Source organism: Malaclemys terrapin, chromosome 20, assembly GCF_027887155.1.
Source record: "Malaclemys terrapin pileata isolate rMalTer1 chromosome 20, rMalTer1.hap1, whole genome shotgun sequence".
Classification (NCBI taxonomy): Eukaryota; Metazoa; Chordata; order Testudines; family Emydidae; genus Malaclemys; species Malaclemys terrapin.
The window spans coordinates 10,407,976-10,430,771 of record NC_071524.1 but is presented as its reverse complement, the minus strand read 5'-3'; the positions used below and the strand labels follow the sequence as shown (position 1 = coordinate 10,430,771).

General features: G+C 49.2%; 1 protein-coding gene across 1 annotated transcript in view; it reads right to left on the bottom strand.

Annotated features, from left to right (window-relative positions):
- Positions 1-4,024: 4,024 nt before the first annotated feature.
- LOC128826658 (deleted in malignant brain tumors 1 protein-like) overlaps positions 4,025-22,796 on the bottom strand; it is a 59,225-nt gene continuing 40,453 nt past the window's right edge. The window contains exons 13-16 of the mRNA XM_054010072.1: positions 12,749-13,078; positions 11,236-11,565; positions 9,870-9,983; positions 4,025-8,850 (exon numbers count right to left, since the gene is read on the bottom strand). Of these exons, the coding sequence (XP_053866047.1) occupies positions 8,720-8,850; positions 9,870-9,983; positions 11,236-11,565; positions 12,749-13,078 (905 nt within the window). The 3' untranslated portion in view covers positions 4,025-8,719. The remainder of the gene's footprint in view (positions 8,851-9,869; positions 9,984-11,235; positions 11,566-12,748; positions 13,079-22,796) is intronic.

Genomic DNA, 22,796 nt, shown 5'->3' with positions numbered 1-22,796 from the left:
ATTGGTAGTAAGCAAACAGTAATCCATAGTAACCAATAACTAGGAATGAAGAATATTCATCAATATTCTTCAGTAATTGGCAGCAATAGCCAATCTTAGAAAAGGAGACTGATAATCAGTGTGGGCCGGATTCACCAAGGGACGTAGGCGCCTAATTGCAACTTTAGGCGACTAAATGCTAGAATCAGGCCACACTGAGAGTCACCAAACCTCTGCTCAGCTGCTCCTGAACCCTGAAGGTGCCTTAACTCACCTGGCGCCTGAATTTTTCTAGTAAAAATTCCCTAGGTACCTATGCTCCTGCTTCTGAGCCTGCGCACTGGAGCTCCACGCCAGGTATCTGGATACCTAAGTCCCAGAGCGATGCATGAACTGGGAAAATAGGAGTTTCTCTGTTTAACTAGCCTGGGGGCCCTTATAGCAGAGCTAACACAAAACAACTACTGGGAGGGGGGCAGAGGCCCTTGCTTGTGACTTTTAGCCCAGTGGCTAGGGTACTCACCTAAGGCAGTTCAACCCCAGTTGAACCCCCCCTTTCCACCTGAGAGGGGAAAGGAGAATTAGGATCTGCCACCCTCCACATGGGTATTGTAATCACTAAGCTTGAGGATACCCTTATGTGGGGAAAAGCCCCTAATCGCTCCTATTGAAGTTGTGCCATGGTGGAGAAATAATTTAAAAAGTCATCGGAGCAGAGTGTCTGGATCCCAGGTCTCCCACCTCCCCGATGAGTGTACCAACCACTAGGCTACACAGTCATTCTTATGCTTGTTTTCTCTCTAGCCCAATGTGTTTTCCATTGTTTATCCACACTGGAATAGCTTCAATATGAGCGAGTGAAAGAATCCCCTTCCTGAGCAGTGCCACACTGAAATTCCTTGTGAATCTATCCCCAAATATAATTGATAATTGATCAGTTAATAATCAGCAGAAAATAAGTGTTTATCTTAGTATGAATATATATATATATATATATATGGAGATATACCTATCTCATAGAACTGGAAGGGACCCTGAAAGATTATTGAGTCCAGCCCCCTGCCTTCACTAGCAGGACCAAGAATTGATTTTGCCCCAGATGGCCCCCTCAAGGATTAAACTCACAACCCTTGGTTTAGCAGGCTAATACACAAACCACTGAGGTATCCCTCCCCGTGATAATTGGATTTGTGTGACATTCTGTACCTCAAAGTAGCACCCTGGAACCTCCATATTCACCATGGTGATATGATTACAATATGTTTTCTACAAAGTAAACCTCGTGAGGTATCATTTTAAAAGTCTTGATTTGTTGAACATTAATATCCTGTTGGATTGTATGAATTAGCATGGTCTGTGAAGTTATAAAGTATTTCTATATGTGTTACTGAAATAGGTTGTGAAGTTGGGAGCACCCACAACCAGCCTTTCAGTTACAACAAAGGAGGAACCATCAATAGCCAGACAGCGTTAATGTATCATCAACATCCCTCAAAAAAAGAATCCACTATCCCAGAGACCCCTTAGAAAAGGCACATATGCAATGGAGACTGCTTGACCAATGGGACTGCCTGATCCCCACTTAGGGTGACCAGATGTCCCGATTTTATAAGGACAGTCCCGATTTTTGGGTCTTTTTCTTATATAGGCTCCTATTACCCCCCACCCCCGTCCCGATTTTTCACACTTGCTGTCTGGTCACCCTATCCCCACTTCACAGCAAAGATTTTTCCAGCAAGCTGGAGAAGTATAAAAGAGGGTGTGACTGGGGTCCCAGGGGAGTCACACTGAGATTGCTCAATTAGGGCAAATTGCAAAGAATAGGGCAGAGAATCCCCAAAACTGATGGTTATTGTCAGCAATTAAATACTGATGGTTATTGCCAGCAATAAAAACAGCTTCCACAATGCTTTACTGGTTACCCAGAAGGCAAAAATACAGTTCCTTTAAAGCAACCCAGCTGTGCGCTTCCACCCAGACAGCCAAGTCAGATATGATGAGGATTATTGAAAATCTTGTTCATCATATAAAATGTTGTACCAATCCTAAAGGATCAGATGCATTACCTCCCAGGTCAATGAATATTTCAGATCTTACCCTAATACACACTTACAGCCAATTCTTCTTAACTAAGATTTATTAAAAAAGAAAAGAGAGAGAGAGTATTGGTTAAAAGATCATTATACATGCAGACTTGAATAGAGTCCTTAGGTCAGTGTCATAGTAGAGATGGTGAGCTTTAGGGTTGCAGTGAGTCCTTTTAAGAATCAGTTCATCAGGTTATAAGTCCAATGACCAAATATTCAATCTCAGGGTGGTCCAGATGGGACGGGAGACCTCAATCTTACGACTCAAACTTCCCCGGAATGAAGCTTAAGCTTTTAATCTCGGAATCAATAGCTAGGAAATGTCTGTTTACATGGTTAACATTAACAAGGCATAAATAAACACATACAATTAGTATTACCTCTAATTCTCTAACAATACAGGTTTGCATTTCAAAGCCTTAGTTCATGTAACATGGCTGTTAACTATTTATAAGGAATGCCCTAATTACCATTTATATTCTTCTCTAACATGTCTCTAAATGCTGAATTTCGTCAATTAGCTTGCTAGTTGTGTAACCCTTTCTGGTCCTGTGTCACAGAGTGGAAGTGACATCATCACTTGGCCTTTCTCCCCCTCCCAAATCAACACCTAGAAGATGTCTGTCAGATAAAGACTTTGAACTGGGGAAGAGTGGTCCCAGACTGGAAAGGGACTCCAGTCTGTGTATTGAGGAACTGTAACCTGCTTGTACCATCTGTTAGGGTGAGAAAAGCTGTTCAATTCAACTCTTGCTTAGACTAAAAGTTTAGGATTTAGAAACCATGTTTACTTTTTATGTTTTTAAGGTAACTATCTCTGACCTTTGTGCCTAACACTTATAATCACTTAAAATCTATCTTTCTGCAGTTAATAGACGTATTTTTATGTTTTATTCTTACTAGCAGGTTTGTTTAAAGTTCTTGGGGAATCTGCTCAGATTGCAAAGGCTGGTGCATGTCCACTATCCTTTGATGAAGTGGCAAACTAATTAATGAGCGTGCATTGTTCAAGGGAAGGTCTTGAACAATGTAAGATGGTACATTTCTGGGGTGTAAGGCTATGGCTGCGAGGATTTGTTGGTGTCTTCCTGTGTATAGTTCATGAGAGGCTGTGAGAGCCTGCATGTAACTTTGGCCTTCACATGCTAATGGCTGTGTGAGAGTTAAGCCTGAAGGGGTTGCTTGTCACTAGCAGAGCAGTATAAGAGGTACCCTGATCCAGAAAGTAAAAGGGGACACAGCAGACCCACAATTCAGGTTGTACCCGTGGGTGTCACAATAGCCCATGCAGGAAACTAGGCTATGGACCTGAAAGAATTGATTACAGATGTCACATGCCCGTTCATTATGTGTGCTGATCTGAGTAGTCACAGCGGATTGCGGGGAAGTAAGGAAAATGGTAACAGTGGAAAATATTTACAGAAATTCCTTGAAGAGAATAACTTAGTGACATTAAATGATGGAGTACCTACCACGTTCAATATGGCAGACAGAAGTTTCTCATGTCTGGAACTGTGAAGAACTTCTAGCACCATAGCAAGTGAATGCAGCAGGGAAATGTATAGAGAGGAAGGCCTGGGTGGTGACCACTTCCTGACATTAATTATAGATCAAGGAAATACTGAAGGCAAGGATAATATCCCCACTAAATATGCAATTTGGAAATTCTTAAGAAGCAAAAGTGAGGAATATGTGATTGAGCAATGCATCAATGAAGATACTGAGGAATTCTGTAGTAATGTTACTAAGGGAATCAGAAAGACAGCCAGCCATGGATGGTGGATATAAGAGGCCAGGGCAGGCTCAGCCTCCCCTGGTGCTGCCGTGGCCACCGAACCCCCGGTTGCGGGGTTTGGGGAGAAGTTTTTGATTTATTATGCCCTATGCAGGTTCCAGGGTGGCTGAGGAGGCGGTATGTGCTATTCAGCTTTCCAGGTTCATCAGTCATCTCCCTGGGCTCCAGGGAAATGATTGATGAACCCGGGAAGCTGAGTAGCACATACCGCCTCCACAGCCACCCCAGAACTTGCATGAGGCTTATCAAAAGCTTCTTCTGGAGAAAAGCCTGAGAGACGCTTTCTTCGGGCGGCTTGAGGTCTGGGGAGGGGAGGCGCTGCATGATGAAGCTGCAGCTGGCCCTGGACCCTCTGAGCAGGTAGGGGTGTGTATGTGTGTGTGTGAGGGGATCCCGCAGCCTGGGCCTGTGGGACCACTGTGCCCCCTTAACTCTCTCAGGTCTGGGCTGTCTCTCACAATGCTTTGCTAGTGACAAGCAGCAAACCCCTCCAGGCGCTGTGATCACTCAGCACAACTGCTTGTGGAGCCCCACACCCAGCTAGACTGCATGAATGCTCCCAGAGCCACTCATGAATCACACAGAGAAAGGCACCAGCCAAATCCCCCCAGCTCCTGGCACTGTACCTCAGGAATATACAGTCTTGCACTGCTCAAGATGGGCAGTGCAAATTTATTAATTGGTTCACCACTTCAACAATGGGAAGTGGACATACACCAGCCTTTATCAAACCTGAGCAGATTTACCCCACACTTCATACAAACACACTGGTAAAGATAAACAATTAAACAAATGTATTGACTATAAAAGATGGATTTTAAGTGATATTAAGTGGTAGGCAAAAAGTCAGTTAGTTACCAAAAGAAATAAAATATAAGCACACAGTCTAAACTCTCAACCCTATTAGACTGGACAACATCTAGATTAAGCAGTTTTTCTCACCCCACTGGATATTGCAGTCCTTAATATACAGATTTGTTCCTTAAATCTGGGCCAATCTCCTCTGTTGGAGTCTTGTCTTCTTCTCAGTGTCTTATGTCCTTGCAGCATAAGTGGGGGCAGGAGAAGGGCCCAGAACATGGCTTCTGTGTCTGTTTTATACCCTCAGTCCATGTTCTTGGAGAACACAAGTCCAGGCACGTCTGGGGCATTGCTGAGTCCCCAGGCAAAGTTGAGCAATTCCCCCGGTGTGGCCTTATGCGGGTGAGTCATTGAATTGTAGCGCCCTTCCTGGACAATGGCTGTTGATGGTGGTTTGACACCTGCCTGGTTACTTTCCTTGTTGTTGCCTCTGGGGAGCTAATATCTCTCTGATTCCCCAATTTACAGCATGTTTTAGTGACAATCATACAACACAATTCTCATAACTTCATATGCATTAACGATATACATATATGGATAGAGAAATGACTTTCAGCAGGTTATAACCTTTCCCCTGGTACCTTACAAGACATGCTTTATATGTAAGATCACCATTATAAGAAAATAGGGAATATGGGGGTTCCAGGATGCTCCCCCAAGGTATAGAATGTCACAGGGGGGCTTGGGGCTTTGGCCGGCCGCAGGCTCCTCCGGGGGGGGGCTCCTCCGGGCATGAGGGGACTCCTCCAGCCGAGGGGGGTGTCTTGGGGCTCCTCCGGGAGAGGGGTCTGCAGGCTCCGGTGTAGTGTGAGAAATTGCTATGTGTAGGAATTTGCTACCTATAGCAGTAACTCATATGTAAGGAATTGTAAAAAAAAATGCTATCTGATGTAGCAAATTCCTACAGATAGCAATTTCTCGCACTACACCCGCCACGGGGAGAGGAAGGGGGGACAGGGAGGAGGTCTCAGGGCTCTAGCTGTGGGAAGGGGGTGGAAGGGGTGGAGCCTGGGTTAGCATCCCCAAAGTGGGCTCCATTCATCGCCCATGCAGCCAGATGGCTCCAGCCTCCTTCTGAAATCCTCTAGTGAAGAAGCTTCCATAACCTTCCTAGGCAGTCTGTTCCATTGTCCTACTGCTCTCGCAGTTATTTTGTGTGGTGAGTGCTTTGAGGATGGTTTCTATGAATCCTGATATTCCTTCAGTAAGAGTGCCATGGCCAGCTATGATGGGTCTGCCTGGGTTTCCCTGTTTGTGTATCTTGAGAAGCATGTAGAACAGGGGTGGGCAAGCATAATAAAGGAACTCAATCCAACTCAAGCTGCATTTTTTTCAATGGATAAAGGGGCTAAGACGTTGCAAGCGATTGCCTCAGATTTTGTGCGAGCAGATGAAAATTTTGGCTGGCATAGTTTCCTAATTAACTGTGATGTACAGTCACTAGACTGGAAACTGTGTGCGTGCCGCACTGAGTGGTAAGCAAACACTCCCTCATTGGCAAAAACTTTTTCAGCTACTGTGTCTTGCCTCAGAAAAAAATCCTGAAACACTTGGTGTTAAACACTTACTTTTATCAGCATCTCTGTGTTTCTTGCTTTGAAGGTGTTGGGTAATGTCATTATGCTTCTGGCAATGGAGAAATGTGCTCCACATGTCTCACATACAACTTTGCTGTTGTCCAATGTTGAAGTGTCTTTTTTTTTAAAACTTGAACTGTATTTGGAGGTCTTCATTACACAGATGTTTCCTAGACATTTTTATAGCAAAAAATGACCACACACAAACTATTGATTCTTCTAAGGACACAGGTATGCATAAGCCCCCCCACCGCCAAAAAAACAACCAAAAGTATCACCTGGCAACATCATGTGACTGGTGGCAGCATTGCCTTCACAGCTGGGCAATGGAGAGCATCAGCTGCTTGCTGGCCTGCCTGGCTCTGAAGACAGCACCCACGCCAGCAGCAGCAAAGAAGTAAGAGTAGCATGGTAGTATTGCCACCCTTACTTGTAACACAACCAGTCCTTGACAAAGGAGAACATGTGTGTGAATGAACTGTGTGTGCTCCTTGTAGGGATGTTTTGGATACATATCAGTCTGCCTCTGGCTGGCACCCTGCTCCTGACAGCCCCTATTTTGCTGAACCAATTTCTTGCTATGGGCCAAGTGAATCTCCAGAGATCTCTATGGCCTGGTAAATCTACTACTGAAACACCAGGGTAGAATTGATTTGCAAGTGTTCCTTCACAAGGCTTTCTCGGAACACTGGCCCAGCCCAGCATCTGAACACGGCACTCTGCCTCTACGACAGGCAGCTTTTTTGGCTCAGGGAGACTCTGAGCTACAACGAAACGTACAATTAAAAACCCTTCCTATTTCACACTGTCTCAACACTCAGGCTCCAAAGCGAGGCAAACCTTGGAGCTGGGAAGAGACATCACGCTGCTTTCAGCCTGCAGCTGCAACTCAGCTAACCAGAAAAAATCAGCGTTTACGTATTAGAGCATTGCCACTAACCCCTGTCGGAGAGCGGGGACTGCTGCCCGGGGGGACAGCTTTGAAGGCAGCGCTTCCTTCACAAACCAGGGCAAATGTCCAGTTTTAGTGAAAAAGTAGGGACGGCCAGAAGAGAGCTGAAAAAGGGGACTGTCCCTGCCAAAACAGGACATATGGTCACCCTACTACAGAGGGGGTGAGAGTGGAGCATTTCGAGGAGTAGAGAGCCAGTGACACCTTGTGGAAGTTTTTAGGAATTACAAGAAATCAGAAAATGGCAAAAACACATCTTTCAGCTGTCAATATGCTACTAAGGCAAAGAGAAGGGGGAATAATGTGGTTGTTCCCCAACATCATCTAGGGTGACCAGATGTCCCGATTTTATAGGGACAGTCCCGATTTTTGGGTCTCTTTGTTATATAGGCTCCTATTACCCCCCACCCCCCGTCCCGATTTTTCACACTTGCTGTCTGGTCACCCTAACATCATCCCCTGTGAAATGTGCAAGAGGGCTCGTGTCTGGACACAGCTGCTGTCTCCGTATCTAGCTGTGTAATATTACCGCAGGGTGTTTATACAGCGTAAGGAGGGGGTGGGGCAGGACTGAGGGGCCAGGACAGAGCGGGGCGGGAATTTGGGAAGGTTAGAGGGAAGCTCTCTGTATCTGTATCTGTAACCCAGCCCATTCCTTTCTATTAAGCAAGGCACCATCATGCAGCTGCACTCAGTTCTGCACCTTATCTACACACTAGAAGCTGTAATGATCATTTACTGGGGGCCCGAGCTGGCTGCTGCATAGAGAGACGGGGCCTGGTGCCCCGAGCTCCGGGGCCATTGGGCACAGAGAGAGGAGACAGGTCCTGGTGCTCTGAGCTCAGGGGGCATCGGGCACAGACAGACAGATGGGGCCTGGCATCCTGAGTGCAGGGAGAATCAGGCACAGACAGACAGATGGGGCCTGGCCCCCTGAGCTCAGGGGGCATTGGGCACAGACAGACAGACAGGGCCTGGTGCCCTGAGATCAGGCTGTATTGGGCACAGACAGATGAGAACACCAGGCTTTACCAGGGCCTGGCGCATCAGGAACAGGCAGACACCCATAGTCAATCTCTCCCCATACCTCATTTAAATGTTGGGATGGTCGTGTCGTGGGGAAGGAACCGACTGTCCCAGTGCACCAGACAATGGCTCTGCAGGGCGCACCACATGCTGTCTGCATGGCTGGGCACAGGCTGCTCAGGGATGGGCATGGGAGCTGCTGGGAGCTACACCAGGGAAAGCTGGGGCTGGGGTGGAGCAGGGGAGCCTTCCAAGTTAGCTGGGGGGACAATGGTGCTAGGGGCCCCACAGGGGGAGTGGAGACCCCCAGCCCCCAGACAAGCCCCATCAGCGTCCCCACAGTCCAGGCAGCTGGCAGCCCTGGGGCTGCTTTGTGCAGGATCCCACCGGCCCATCTCTCACTGCAGGCGGAGACCAGCCCAGCCTGGCTGGCATGCGGCTCTCACAGCACCACATCTTCCCTCACCAGCCAGGTCATCTCGCTGTCGGGGTCCTCCGGGGGCTCTGGATTTGCCGCACCCTGAAGCTGGGGCGGGGTCCCTGGAGCCCCCAGCTCCTCCAGGTGCACATGGCCTGCAAGCAAGAGGACAGGGTGAAGCACCCGGGCCAATGACCTTTGTCCCCAGCCCCACCTCACCTAGGTGCCAGGGCGCCTTGTGAATGGGACCCCACCGTAGGATTGCCAACTTTTGAATCGCACAAAGCTGAACACCCCTACCCCTCCCCTTCTCAAAGGCCCCACCCCCACTCGCTCCATGCCCCTCCCTCCATCGCTCACTCTCCCCCACCCTCATGCACTTTCACCTGACTGGAGCAGGGTGGTTGGGTGCAGGGGGGAGGAGGTGAGGGCTCCGGCTGGGGCTGTGGGCTCTATGGCAGGGGCGGGGAAGAGGAGTTTGGGGTGCAGGAGGGAGCTGGGGCAGGGGGTTGGGATGTGTGTGGGGGGGGACAGGCTCCAGGAGGGAGTGTGTCAGAGGGGACTTCAGGTTGGAGCCAGGGGTGAGGGTCTGGGAGGGGGCTAGGGGTGCGAGGTCCCTGTGTCGCTTACTGTGGCTCCCAGGAAGCGGCCACCAGGTCCTTGCGGCCCCTAGGTGCATGGGCGGCCAGGGAGGCTCTGCGCGCTGCCTTTGCATCTGCAGGCACCGCCCTCACAACTCCCATTGGTTGCAGTTCCCAGCCAATGAGAGCTGTGGAGCCAGCACTCGGGGCGGAGGCAGCGTGTGGAGCCTGCCATAGCCCCGGACCCCGACTGCGCCATTGACTGGAGCTGCCATGGTCGTCTTTCGAACGGGTGTTCCGGTCGAAAACCGGATGACTGGCAACCCTACACCACTGCCAGGGCAGGGCTGTAGGGACGGGGCAACCGCAGGCCGGGACACTGGGCCTGTGCGTGGCAGCCAGAGCAGGGTCCCCAGCAGCTGTGAGAGCAGCAGGTCCCCAGGCAGGGAGGTAGCCCAGGGCCTGGACAAGGCACTGGGCTGCCACTCAGGGGCACTGGGTTCCAGCTGGGGCTGGACTCCAGGGTCAGGAGGGCAACCCTCATCCCAGCCCCGCTTCCTTGCAGCGCTGTGCTCCGGGTTCAGGGCTCTTACCCAGGGGGTTCCCAGCGGCTCTGTCCCGCCGCATCCTCCAGCAGAGCAGGACCCCACAGATCAGCACCACGACAGCACCCAGGCCAAGGAGCACAGACCAGAGCAGCCCGGAGCCTGGGGAGAGAGCCGGGCAGTGAACTATGCCTCCCCGCATGGACCTGCCACAACCATGGGGCTGACCCCTGCCTCTGCCCCACAGCCCCTGAGACTGACTCTCTCCCCTCCCAGAGCCCCCTGCCAAGGTTGATTCCATCTCCTCCCCAATAACTCCCCATGGCCTGTCTCTGTCCCCACCCCATGGGCCCCCCCACGGCTGACTCCCTCTCCTTCCCCACAGTCCCTATTTGTCTGACTCTGTCCCCCCACTCCACAGCCCCCATCCTGAGGACACCTCCCTGCCCCAACCCACAGCCCCACCCGGGATTGAGTTCCTTGCCCTTAGAACTTTGGCTGGTCAACCCCACCCCCTCTGCCACAGGCCCCGGGGAGGAGGGTGGAGTGTGGGGCAGTGCAGGGCCCTGCGCTGGAGGTGGCTAAGGGGTAGGGTTGCCAACTGCCTAATCACATAAACCCGAACACCCTTGCCCCACACCTGTCCCCTGCTCCTTCCCCAAGGCCACGACCCTTCTCACTCTATCACCCCCCCACCCCGGCCCCGTTGCTCGCTCTCCCAAGTCCTCACTGACTTTCACCAGACTGAGGCAGGGGGTTGGTGTGGGAGGGGATGTGGGCTCTTGGAGGGAGTTTGGGTGCAGGAGGTGGCTCAGGCCAGGGGCCGGGGTGCAGGAGGGGATGCAGAATCTGGGAGGGAGTTTGGGTGCAGCAGGGGACTCAGGGCTGGGGGCTGGAGTGCAGGAGGGTGTGCGGGCTCTGGAAGGGAGTTTGGGTGCAGGAGGGGACTCAGGGCTGGGACAGGGAGTTGGGGTGTTGGAGGCGGCTCAGGGCTGGGCTGCCCCCAGGGACCATTCCCAGCCCAAGGAGTCCGAGGGAGGGGGATGTGTTATAGAGAGGGTTGGGGAACTAACTCCCAGAGGCTTCTCCCCAGCTTCTCCCACAGGCCCTGTCCCTCAGACTCCTTCTCAGGCCCTGCCCCCAGACTCCTCCCCTAGGCTCCACAGGCTCTCTGCCCCCCAGATCTGTGCTCTGGGTCTGCCTGCAGGGGTAGCAGACTCCAGCACAGGACCGAGGGCTGGCAGGAGAGGGAGCCCTGTGGCGGAGGAGGCTGCTCAGAGACCGAGGAGTGGTGCCCCAGGCTGAGCAGGGCTGTGGGAACCTCTGGGACAGTCAGTAACCTCGGCCAGGGTGTCACTCCCACCCACCCCGTGTCTGCAGAAACATGGGAATGGCTACGGAGCTGGGCACTCACCGGCCTGCCCAGCACACACCACGCTGGCCTCAGAGCCACGGCCACACAGCCTGGGACCCAGCCGGCTCAGCTGGCACTCGCTGATGAGAGACTCCTGACCCGAGCAGCTCACGCCCTCCAGCCAGACGTCGCCAGCCCCGTGGCCGAACTGAGCAACCCCCGGGGCTGACAGCGCCGTGCCGCAGCCCAGCTGCTTGCACACCACTCCCGCCTCCGGCAGGCCCCAGCCAGCATCACACACGGCACCCCAGGTGTCGTTAATCAGCACCTCCACTCGCCCGGAGCAGGGGCTTGGGCCACTCGTCAGCCGCAGCCTCAGCTGGCCCTGATCTGAAACACAAAGCACAGGGCATGAGAGGCTGTTCCCAGCCGCCAGGCGCCCGGATACACAGCACTGCACGCGGATGGGGTGTGTGTGTCTGCACAGAGCAGAGAGGAGCCATTTCTATTTCATCCCACCTGTGTGCATGTGTACGCGCACTCACACACTCACACACATGCACTCCCCCATACATATGCTGTGACACAAGCAGACACACACACACACACAGAGTCCCATGCACAACCGCTATATGGCCCTGTGCGGACAAACACACATTACCTCAAACGCACACAAACACACATACATACTACCCCCCCATACACATGCTGCCTCACAAGCAGACACATACAGAGTCCCATGCACAACCCCCATACATTGTTATGCACACACACACATTGCCTCAAATACACACACAGTCACATGCACACATACTGCCATTAGGGTTGCCAACTAATCGCAGAAACCCAAACGCTCTTTCCCTGCCACCTTCTCCGAGGCCCCGCCCCCGCTCACTCCATCCTCCCTCCCTCCGTCGCTCACTCTCCCCCACCCTCACTTTCATCCGGTTGGGGCAGGTGGTTGGGGTGCAGGAGAGGGTGTGGGGTGCAGGCTTCGGGAGGGAGTTTAGGTGCGGAAGGGGGCTTAGGGCTGGGGCAGGCGGTTGGAGTGCAGGAGGGGGATGGGAACTGCAGCCAATGGGAGCTGCAGAGTCAGCACTCAGGACAGGGCAGTGCGCAGAGACCACCTGGGCACCCCTTCACCTAGGAGCAAGAGGGACATGCTGGTCGCTTCCGGGAGCCATGTGGAGCCAGGGCAGGTAGGCTGCCTGCCTTAGCCCTGCTGTGCCACTGGACTTTTAGCATCTAAAATCTCCCGGATTGGTTTCAGTAGCCTCTGGGAGATGGAGGCCGATTCTGGGAGACTCCCGGGCAGTCTTGGAGGGTTGGCAACCCTAACTGCCACACATGTATGCAAATATCCATCGACTGTCCCGTGTACACCCCTTCACACCCACACACCCACACACACACGCGCTGCCAGAAACCGGTACAGAGACAATCACACACAAACCCCGAAACACACACGCACACACACACCAACACACCTAGGCTGACTCCCAGGGGTTAGCGCCCTCTGCAGAGCCCCCACCCCACTTCCAGCAGCACAGGCTCCTTCTGCCCTGGGTGTTACCTGAGCACACAACACTGGCATCTTCTCCGGGGTTACAGCCATGCTCTCCCCAAGGCTTAGCCTTGCATTTGGTGAGGGCAGCTTCTGCCCCTGTGCACTGAACCTCATCCAGCCACACACGGTCAGATCCTTGTCCAAAGTGAGCCCTACGTGGCGCTGATAATGCCGTCCCACAGCCCAGCTGCCTGCACACGACTTCAGCCTCGGACAAGTCCCAGCTGTCATCACACACGGTTCCCCACAGCTGGTTGTGAAGCACCTCGACTCTCCCAGCGCAGCGACTCGGACCATTCACCAGTCGGAGCGGAGCCACTTCTGAGATGCCTGAGCCTGCAAACAACCAAGGGAATAAACACTCAGGGAGGTTCCTGTGCATCTGATCTCTAGTGACACAGGGAATGTAGCACCTTGAGACACAGGACTGGCTGGAGAGGCAGACTCTGGAAATTGAGAGAAAGGAAAATGCCGGCTGCTTTTTGTTTTGTACTGTGTTCAGGGAAACAGGACTTTGTAAATAAATCAGATCGCACTGAAGAAACACTTGACTTGTGTAATCAATTTCTCCTCTTAAAGAAACCCATCAAGGCCCCACTATGGCTAAGGCAACTAATGGGCAACACTCCTCATTTAGGAAGAGCAGAGTGGGCAGTGGGAGGTGGTACCCTGAATTGCTTTACAGTTAGTGAGCACTCAACAGTGCTGGACATGGAAAGTGTAGGGAACACTGTTCCCATTGCGCCATGGCAAGAGGGGTCTGCAACGCCCCCCAGCTCAAAGACCAGGGTGAACAGCACTTTGAACACCCGCTGCAATGTGTAGAAAGACACTCTGTGTTGCTCTGGGGGATCAGTCTATGGGAGCCTGCAGGGGTCTCGTGCTGCCACGAGAAAAACATCCCTGGAGTTTCTAAGAATGATCTGTGATAAGTATGGCCCCTGACTCGGGCTGGGCCTACAGGAGACTGATGGACAAAGGAGAATTTATCACAGAATTACAAATGGGAAGGTGCAGAGGTGCAAGTGATCCGGACCTGAGCATACTGGCTATGTGCAAACACAAAACTTAGTAAAGCATTTGATATGGTTGTGACGTTGTGCAGTCTATATGGTTTTATAAAAACATGATAATAAGTGAATATAATGTAACTGGAATATGCTTGATGCAAAAAGTCTCTTGTAAGGTATCATTACAAAGCTTATAATCTACTGACTGTGATCATCGTATTTGTATAAATGTACCACTCTTGTATCTAAAACTAGAAATATAAAATATAACTCTGAGGGCCTATTGTAATTATGCAAAGTGTGGGCCATTAATGGTGGTTTGGAATCTTGATGACTCTTATTAACTAGGACAATTGTCTACAGATGGCTGTGTTTTACCTGTGAGTTTTCCTGTATACCTGTGTGCTGGCAAGTGGGTAATGAAGTCTTGCAGTGACATGTGATCATGTCACCTGAACTGGAATCCATCTTTAACCTTGTGCTTTTCCAGTGAGGGTGGGTAGAAACCCAGAGGGACAAAGGGTTCCCGCCTTATGCAAAAGATATAAAGGGGTGGGACAGAACAGAGAGGAGGAGAGGAGCCATCATGAAGAATCCCTTAGCTATCACCTGAGCGGGAACAAGAGCTGTACCCGGGGAAAGAATTGGGCCCAGGCCTGGAAGGTGTCCAGTCTGAGAAAAAACTTACTGAAGCATCTCTGAGGGTGAGATTATCTGTATTCAGTTTGATTAGACATAGATTTGTGCATTTTATTTTATTTTTCTTGGTGACTTACTTTGTTCTGTCTGTTACCACTTGGAAACACTTAAATCCCACTTTCTGTATTTAATAAAATCACTTTTTACTTATTAATTAACTCAGAGTATGTATTAATACCTGGGGGAGCAAACAACTGTACATATCTTTCTATCAGTGTTATAGAGGGTTAACAATTTATGAGTTTACCCTGTATAAGCTTTATAAAGGGTAAAACAGATTTATTTGGGTTTAGACCCCATTGGGAGTTGGGTATCTGAGTGCTAAAGACAAGCATACTTCTGTGAGCTGCTTTCAGGTAAACTTGCTGCTTTGGGGCAAGTAATTCAGACCCTGAGTCTGTGTTGGAGCAGACGGGAGTGTCTGGCTCAGCAAGACAGGGTGCTGGAGTCCTGAGCTGGCAGGGAAAACAGGAATAGAAGTAGTCTTGGTACATTAGGTGGCAGCTCCCAAGGGGGTTTCTGTGATCCAACCCATCACAATGGTCTCGGATTATATTCTTATCGATAAACTAGGCAAATACAACTTAGATCGGGCTACTATAAGGTGGGTGCATAACTGGCTGGATAACCATACTCAGAGAGTAGTTATAAATGGTTCACAATCCTGCTGGAAAAGTATAACAAGTGGGGTTCCGCAGGGGTCTGTTTTGGAACCGGCTCTGTTCAATATCTTCATCAATGACTTAGATATTGGCATAGAAAGTACGCTTATTAAGTTTGCAGATGATACCAAACTGGGAGTGATTGCAACTGCTTTGGAGGATAGGGTCATAATTCAAAATGATCTGAACAAATTGGAGAAATGGTCTGAGGTAAACAGGATGAAGTTTAATAAAGACAAATGCAAAGTGCTCCACTTAGGAAGAAACAACCAGTTTCACACATACAGAATGGGAAGAGACAGTCTAGGAAGGAGTATGGCAGAAAGGGATCTAAGGGTTATAGTGGACCACAAGCTAAATATGAGTCAACAGTGTGATGCTGTTGCAAAAAAAGCAAACATGATTCTGGGATGCATTAACAGGTGTGTTGTGAGCAAGACACGAGAAGTCATTCTTCCGCTATACTCTGCGCTGGTTAGACCTCAACTGGAGTATTGTGTCTAGTTCTGGGCACCACACTTCAAGAAAGATGTGGAGAAATTGGAGAGGGTCCAGAGAAGAGCAACAAGAATGATTAAGGGTCTAGAGAACATGTCTCATGAAGGAAGGCTGAAAGAATTGGGTTTGTTTAGTTTGGAAAAGAGAAGACGGAGAGGGGACATGATAGCAGTTTTCAGGTATCTAAAAAGGTGTCATAAGGAGGAGGGAGAAAACTTGTTCATTTTAGCACCCAAGGATAGAACAAGAAGCAATGGGCTTAAACTGCAGCAAGGGAGGTTTAGGTTGGACATTAGGAAAAAGTTCCTAACTGTCAGGGTGGTTAAACACTGGAATAAATTGCCTAGGGAGGTTGTGGAATCTCCATCTCTGGAGATATTTAAGAGTAGGTTAGATAAATGTCTATCAGGGATAGTCTAGACAGTATTTGGTCCTGCCATGAGGGCAGGGGACTGGACTCGATGACCTCTCGAGGTCTCTTCCAGTCCTAGAATCTATGAATCTGTGCCCTGACAGCGGTGATGGGTTGTACCAGATGTTTGTTGCCCCCTGCTGGAGGCCCCAGCACTTCGGCACACCCTGCCCTAACAGGCTGCCCTGCTGGAAGGGAAGAGCAGTGAGTTGAGACCTCCAGGGGTTGCCTTGAGCGGTCTACCACAATCAGCTTCAGGAAGAATCAATGAGAGTTGGTCCCTCGTCACCTAGAAGCATGGGGAGCAGACAGAGGTCAGGGCCCAGCAGGCCAGATGAAAAGGGCTGGCTCCTTCTAGCAGCACATTCTGGTGAAGCTGGGACAGGGAGGGCCAGTGGGCCAGTTTCCCAAAGCTGAAAACAATTATGAGCAACACCGGCTGGAAATTGGTAGTTGCTGACCGTGTATGACACTTTCCCAAAGCATGTGGTGCTGCAGTGACTGAAAGGTAAAAGGACTGAAACAGCTATGACTGCATTGATGAAACAGGTAGGGTTGAAATTCATCCCACCAGGCTGCATCTGCAGTCATGAGGAGAAGGAATTTGTATCACGGTTACTACATGAGGTTTGCTGAGAACTCCAGATAACCAAGATGAGTACCAGTGTTGTCTATCCTGTGGGTAAAAGGGCAGTGGAGAGAGTAAATTACACAATTGGTTCCATTCTTACAGCCTGAGTCGATGAAGACCAACAAGACTGGGAAATGAAGATATCCTTTGTTATCTTAGCACAGCCATCAATCAACTATCCCTTGCTCTGCTTCTGGGATAATTTGTGGACCTTGCAAACCCAGGCTTCCCAGTGACTTGATGTTCAGCAGCAAGAACTGGCCAGGCCCCCTGCACCTGTACAGGTCAGAGACACACTGGAGTCTTAGGGCAGGTCGACACTATAAACTTGCATCAGCGCAGCTGCACCTTTGCAGCTGTGCTGCTCTAGCGCTTCCGATGAAGACGCTCTAAGCCAGGGGGGTTTAACCTTTTTTCATTTGCGGACCTTGAAATATTTCAAATGGAGGTGCGGTCTCCTTTGGAAATTTCAGACATAGTCTGTGGACTCCCAGGGGTTCATGGACCACAGGCTGAAAACCACGGTTCTATGGTAACGACAAACTTTTGTTGACCCCTTAGGCATAGTCTGCAGACACCCGGGGCTCACGGACCACAGATTGAAAAACACTGACGTATCATAGAATCATAGAATATCAGGGTTGGAAGGGACCTCAGGAGGTCATCTAGTCCAACCCCCTGCTCAAAGCAGGACCAATTCCCAACTAAATCATTCCAGCCAGGGCTTTGTCAAGCTGGGCCTTAAAAACCTCCAAGGAAGGAGATTCCACCACCTCCCTAGGTAACGCATTCCAGTGCTTCACCACCCTCTTAGTGAAATAGTGTTTCCTAATATCCAACCTAGACCTCCCCACTGCAACTTGAGACCATTGCTCCTTGTTCTGTCATCTGCCACCACGGAGAACAGCCGAGCTCCATCCTCTTTGGAACCCCACTTCAGGTAGTTGAAAGCAGCTATCAAATCCCCCCCCATTGTTCTCTTCTGGAGACTAAACAATCCCAGTTCCCTCAGCCTCTCCTCATAAGTCATGTGCTCCAGACCCCTAATCATTTTTGTTGCCCTCCGCTGGACTCTTTCCAATTTTTCCACATCCTTCTTGTAGTGTGGGGCCCAAAACTGGACACAGTACTCCAGATGAGGCCTCACCAATGTCGAATAAAGGGGAACGATCCCGTTCCTCGATCTGCTGGCAATGCCCCTACTTATACAGCCCAAAATGCCGTTAGCCTTCTTGGCAACAACAGCACACTGTTGACTCATATCCAGCTTCTCGTCCACTGTGACCCCTAGGTCCTTTTCTGCAGAACTGCTACCTAGCCATTCGGTCCCTAGTCTGTAGCAGTACATAGGATTCTTCTGTCCTAAGTGCAGGACTCTGCACTTGTCCTTGTTGAACCTCATCAGGTGTTTTTTGGCCCAATCCTCTAATTTGTATAGGTCCCTCTGTATCCGATCCCTACCCTCCAGTTTTCAGAGTAACAGCCGTGTTAGTCTGTATCCGCAAAAAGAAGAACAGGAGTACTTGTGGCACCTTAGAGACTAACTAATAAATTTGTTAGTCTCTAAGGTGCCACAAGTACTCCTGTTCTTCTTTCTACCCTCCAGTGTATCTACCACGCCTCCCAGTTTAGTGTCATCTGCAAACTTGCTGAGAGTGCAGTCCACACCATCCTCCAGATCATTAATAAAGATATTAAACAAAACCGGCCCCAGGACCGACCCTGTATGCCGAGGGGAGAGCGCTCTGGTCGGCTTATTAACTCCATCTCCATGAGAGGCAGTAGCTATGTCCTCGGGAGATGCTATCCTGCCAACATAGCACTTTCTACAAGGGGAGTTGAGGTCGGTGTAACTACGTCACTCAGGGGTGCGGATTTTTCACAGCCCTGAGCAATGTAGTTATACTGAAGTAATTGTGTAGCGTAACCCTGGCCTTATCTCAGTGGCCTGAGGACAGCATTCCAGCAGATGGAGGAAAAGATGAGCTGGATGGGAGCGTGCCAGACACGAGATGCCAGGAGAGAGGAGAATGGAATGCCAGTACAGGAAGGACAGAAGGTGCAGCAGTGGCTACACAACTGGAAAAAGCATCCTGGAAAAGAATCTCAAACTTACTCCTTTTTGGAGGGGACTTTACATGGTCATTAAAAGGGGAACAACTTATCCTTGCTGATACCAAAAGCAAGAGCATGCAGCTTACCTCAGCAACTGCTATCTTCTACAGACAGCCTGTCCACAACAGATAGGCCTCACCGAGAGGGCATGAACCCTGAACTCACTGATAATCTAGATCCAACTATGACTGATGTCTCCATGAGTGAATATAGGACTGGAGCAGGCAGAGTGACAAGGAAACCTGTGTGGATGGCAGAGTACCTGGGTTCCTAGGAGTTATTGTTTTAATTTTCATTTAACAGGCAGGCGGGAGGGGAAAGCTCTAGTGATTAGTGCAGACAGCACCAATACCAACCGATGGGGCTGATGCTGAATCTTTATCTTAGTCTTGAGTTACAGAGAATGATGCAGAGAAGGAGCAAAGAAGCCAGGACACAGCCAGAGAATCGATGATCATGTGACCTTCTGAAACATGCGAAGAGCTTTGGGGTCAGCGTGAGCTGACAGAGACTTTGAACTGTGAGCAACGAAACTCTCTCCTTTTGTTTGATTTCTGCTGTGTTCAGCGAGACGGGACTTTGTACGTGCTTTGTAAATAACCAGGACTGTGTTGCAGAAATCCAGCAATGTTAATAACTGTTTTCCTCCTCTTACTTGATATTCCCCCACTTATACATTACAGGATCACATTAGCCCACTTAGCTACAGAATCTTCAATCTCTCCTTCTATCAGAAACAACCCACTTGGCCCTGAAAATTAGCTAACTGCTCAGATCAAAAAGGAGTAACTACAGTAAAAAGTAGTATTTGTAATGTATCAGGAACATACAGAAATCCTAGGAATGGCCTAGATCCTATGCATGGCAGGGATGGTAAAATTGTCAATAAGCATGCAGAAAAGGCAGACACGGGAGATCAACATTTCTGTTTTGCCTTTGGGAAGACGCAGGATTACAGGTTTGGTTGATAAATATAACAGTATTTATGTACTATACGTGAGCATGATCTGAATGAGGCAAAGGACACTTGCCCAACATACTCTGGGGTGGGTATTTGCTCATGGTCATATGCTTTCGAATGGTGGTTGTGGTGTGTTCCTAAATTAATGCTGGTTCCTTTTGCCTTTTCATTAGATATTTTCTTTGCTATACGCAGAGTCAGTGCTTGCAAGTTGGCAAGTATTGCCTTTGCGAGGTGCCCAAGGTGATGTTTAATTTTCCCAGATCAGTGGGTGGGGGTTCGAGACGGTTCTGTTTTGCTTTGTTTTGTATAATGTTTCTTCTGTTTTGTATGGACCCTAACCCTTGCTGCCAGCTCCACCTGCCAGAAGGTTACACATACTTAGACTCTGTAAGGAGTTTGACATTCTGATAAGAAATATTAACACTATACAGAACCAACATAGCCCAGATCAGATGGATTAAAAAATGGCTAATGGACAGCTCTCAAAAATAATTGTAAATGGGGAATCATCGTCACAGTGGGGCTGTTTCTGGTGGGGTCTCACAGGGATGTGGTCTTGATCCAGTGCTATTCAATATCTTTATCAGTGATCTAGAAAAGAATATCAATTTATTGTTGGTAAAGTCTGCAGGAGACACAAAGATTAGTGGAGCGGTAAACAATGATGAGGCCAGGTCCTTTCTACACAGCAAACTGGGTCACTTCGTAAGATGGACTCATTTGAACAACGTGTATTTAAACACAGACAAGTGTGAGGTCACACACCTAGGAACAAAGGCCCATGTCTTCAAGGGTATTTAGGTGCCTAAGTCCCATTGACTGCACTGGGAGGTGGCTGCCTTAGTCCCTTTTGGGATATAGGCCAAAGAATGTAGGTCACATGTACAGTACAGGGGACTGTAATGTGGAAAGGAATGACTCCGCAAAGAATTTAGTGGTCATGGTAGAAACCAACTGAACATGAGCTCTCTGCTCGGTGCTGTAGCTAGGAGGGCCACTGCAATCCCAGGATGTATAAATTGGAGATAATGTTGAATAGGATCAGGGAAGTAGTATCACCTTGGTGTATGGCATTAGCGAGACCATTACTGGATGTTGTATCCAGCTCTGGTGTCCACTCTTCAAACTGGGATGGTGACCAATTGGAAAGGGTTCAGAAAAGAGTGCCAAGTAGGGTCTGAGTTCTGGAAAACCTGCATCACAATGAAAAAAATGTGCGAAGCTCTGTCATAGAATCATAGAAGATGAGGGTTGGAAGAGACCTCAGGAGGTCATCTAGTCCAACCCCCTGCTCAAAGAAGGACCAACACCAACTAAATCATCCCAGCCAGGGCTTTGTCAAGCCAGGCCTTAAAAACCTCTAAGGATGGAGATTCCACCACCTCCCTAGGTAATCCATTCCAGTGCTTCACCACCCTCCAAGTGAAATAGTGTTAAATTTGCAAATGAATTTTAGTTCTGCAGTTTCTCTTTGAAGTCTGTTTCTGAAGTTTTTTTGTTCAAGTATGGCTACTTTTAAATCTGTTATAGAATGTCTATAGAAGACTGAAGAGTTCTCCTACTGGCTTTTGTATGTTACCATTCCTGATGTCCTGATGTCTTCTTCTTCATTTTCAAATTTAACACCATTAATTTGGGCTTGAACAGGGACTGGAAGTGGCTGGCTCACTACAAAAGCAGCTTTCCCTCTCCTGGAATTGACACCTCCTCATCAATTATTGGGAGTGGACCACATCCACCCTGATCGAATTGGCCCTGTCAACACTGATTCTCCACTTGTGAGGTAACTCCCTTCTCTTCATGTGTCAGTATATAATGCCTGCATCTGTAATTTTCACTCCATGCATCTGAAGAAGTGGGTTTTTTACTCATAAAAGCTTATGCCCAAATATATCTGTTAGTCTTTAAGGTGCCACCGGACGCCTTGTTGTCCTCTTAATACCAGCTGCCAACTAGACATTGAGCTGTTGATCACTACCCGTTGAGCCCGGCAATCTAGACAGCTTTCTATCCACCTTTTAATCCATTCATCCTATTTAGTTCAATTTAGAGAAAGTTAAGAGTTGACTTGATTACACTCTATCAGTACCTATCGGAGGACACAGAGGGCTCTCAAATCCAGCAGGCAAAACCAGAATGAGATCCAGTGACTGAAGCTAGATATATTCAGAAATATCAGGGCATTGATACCAGTGAGGTTAATTAATTATTGGAACAATGTATCTAGGGACATGTGAGATCCTCTGGCACTTTAAGTCTATACAGGAAGAAGAAGACTGGGCGTCTTTCTCTAAAAGTCTGTGATAACTCAAACAGAAGTTGAGGCCTTGGCTCAAGAGAGATTTTGCCGATGGCCTGACTCAGTGCTCAAAACACTCCCTTCCAGCCTTAAACTCTGTTAGTCTGAACAGGCTCCACACACAGAGACTGCATGAGAACGGGAGAACAGGATCTCTCCTCACCACTGAAATGAAGCCACCTCATGGGTAGGAGCAGGCAGAAACAGGACAGGGAAATATGGCCCAGCTGTTTAGAACAGGAACTGGGGAAGCAGCCTGAGTCCAATCATAGCTCCCGGAGAACATTACAGGTTCAGGATTAATTAACTAAGATGCAAATTGGCCACAAGAATGGGGATACCAGACCTACTCTTGACAAAGTGACCCTCGTTTCTCGTCCATGTAATTGGCTATGGGCTCAATTTGACACCATATCCAACCAGTGAGGCCTGTGATTACACAGAGCCCCATTGTGCCATAGCAGGGCAGGGGATTACACTCTATCAGTACCTATCGGAGGACACAGAAGGCTCTCAAATCCAGCAGGCAAAACCAGAATGAGATCCAGTGACAGAAGCTAGATATATTCAGAAATATCAGGGCATTGATACCAGTGAGGTTAATTAATTATTGTGCCATAGCGGGGCAGGGGATCATAGATTCATTGATTCCAAGGCTAAATAAATAAACTAGGCAAATACAGCTTAGATGGGGCTACGATAAGGTGGGTGCATAACTGGCTGGATAACCGTACTCAGAGAGTAGTTATTAATGGTTATTTCCA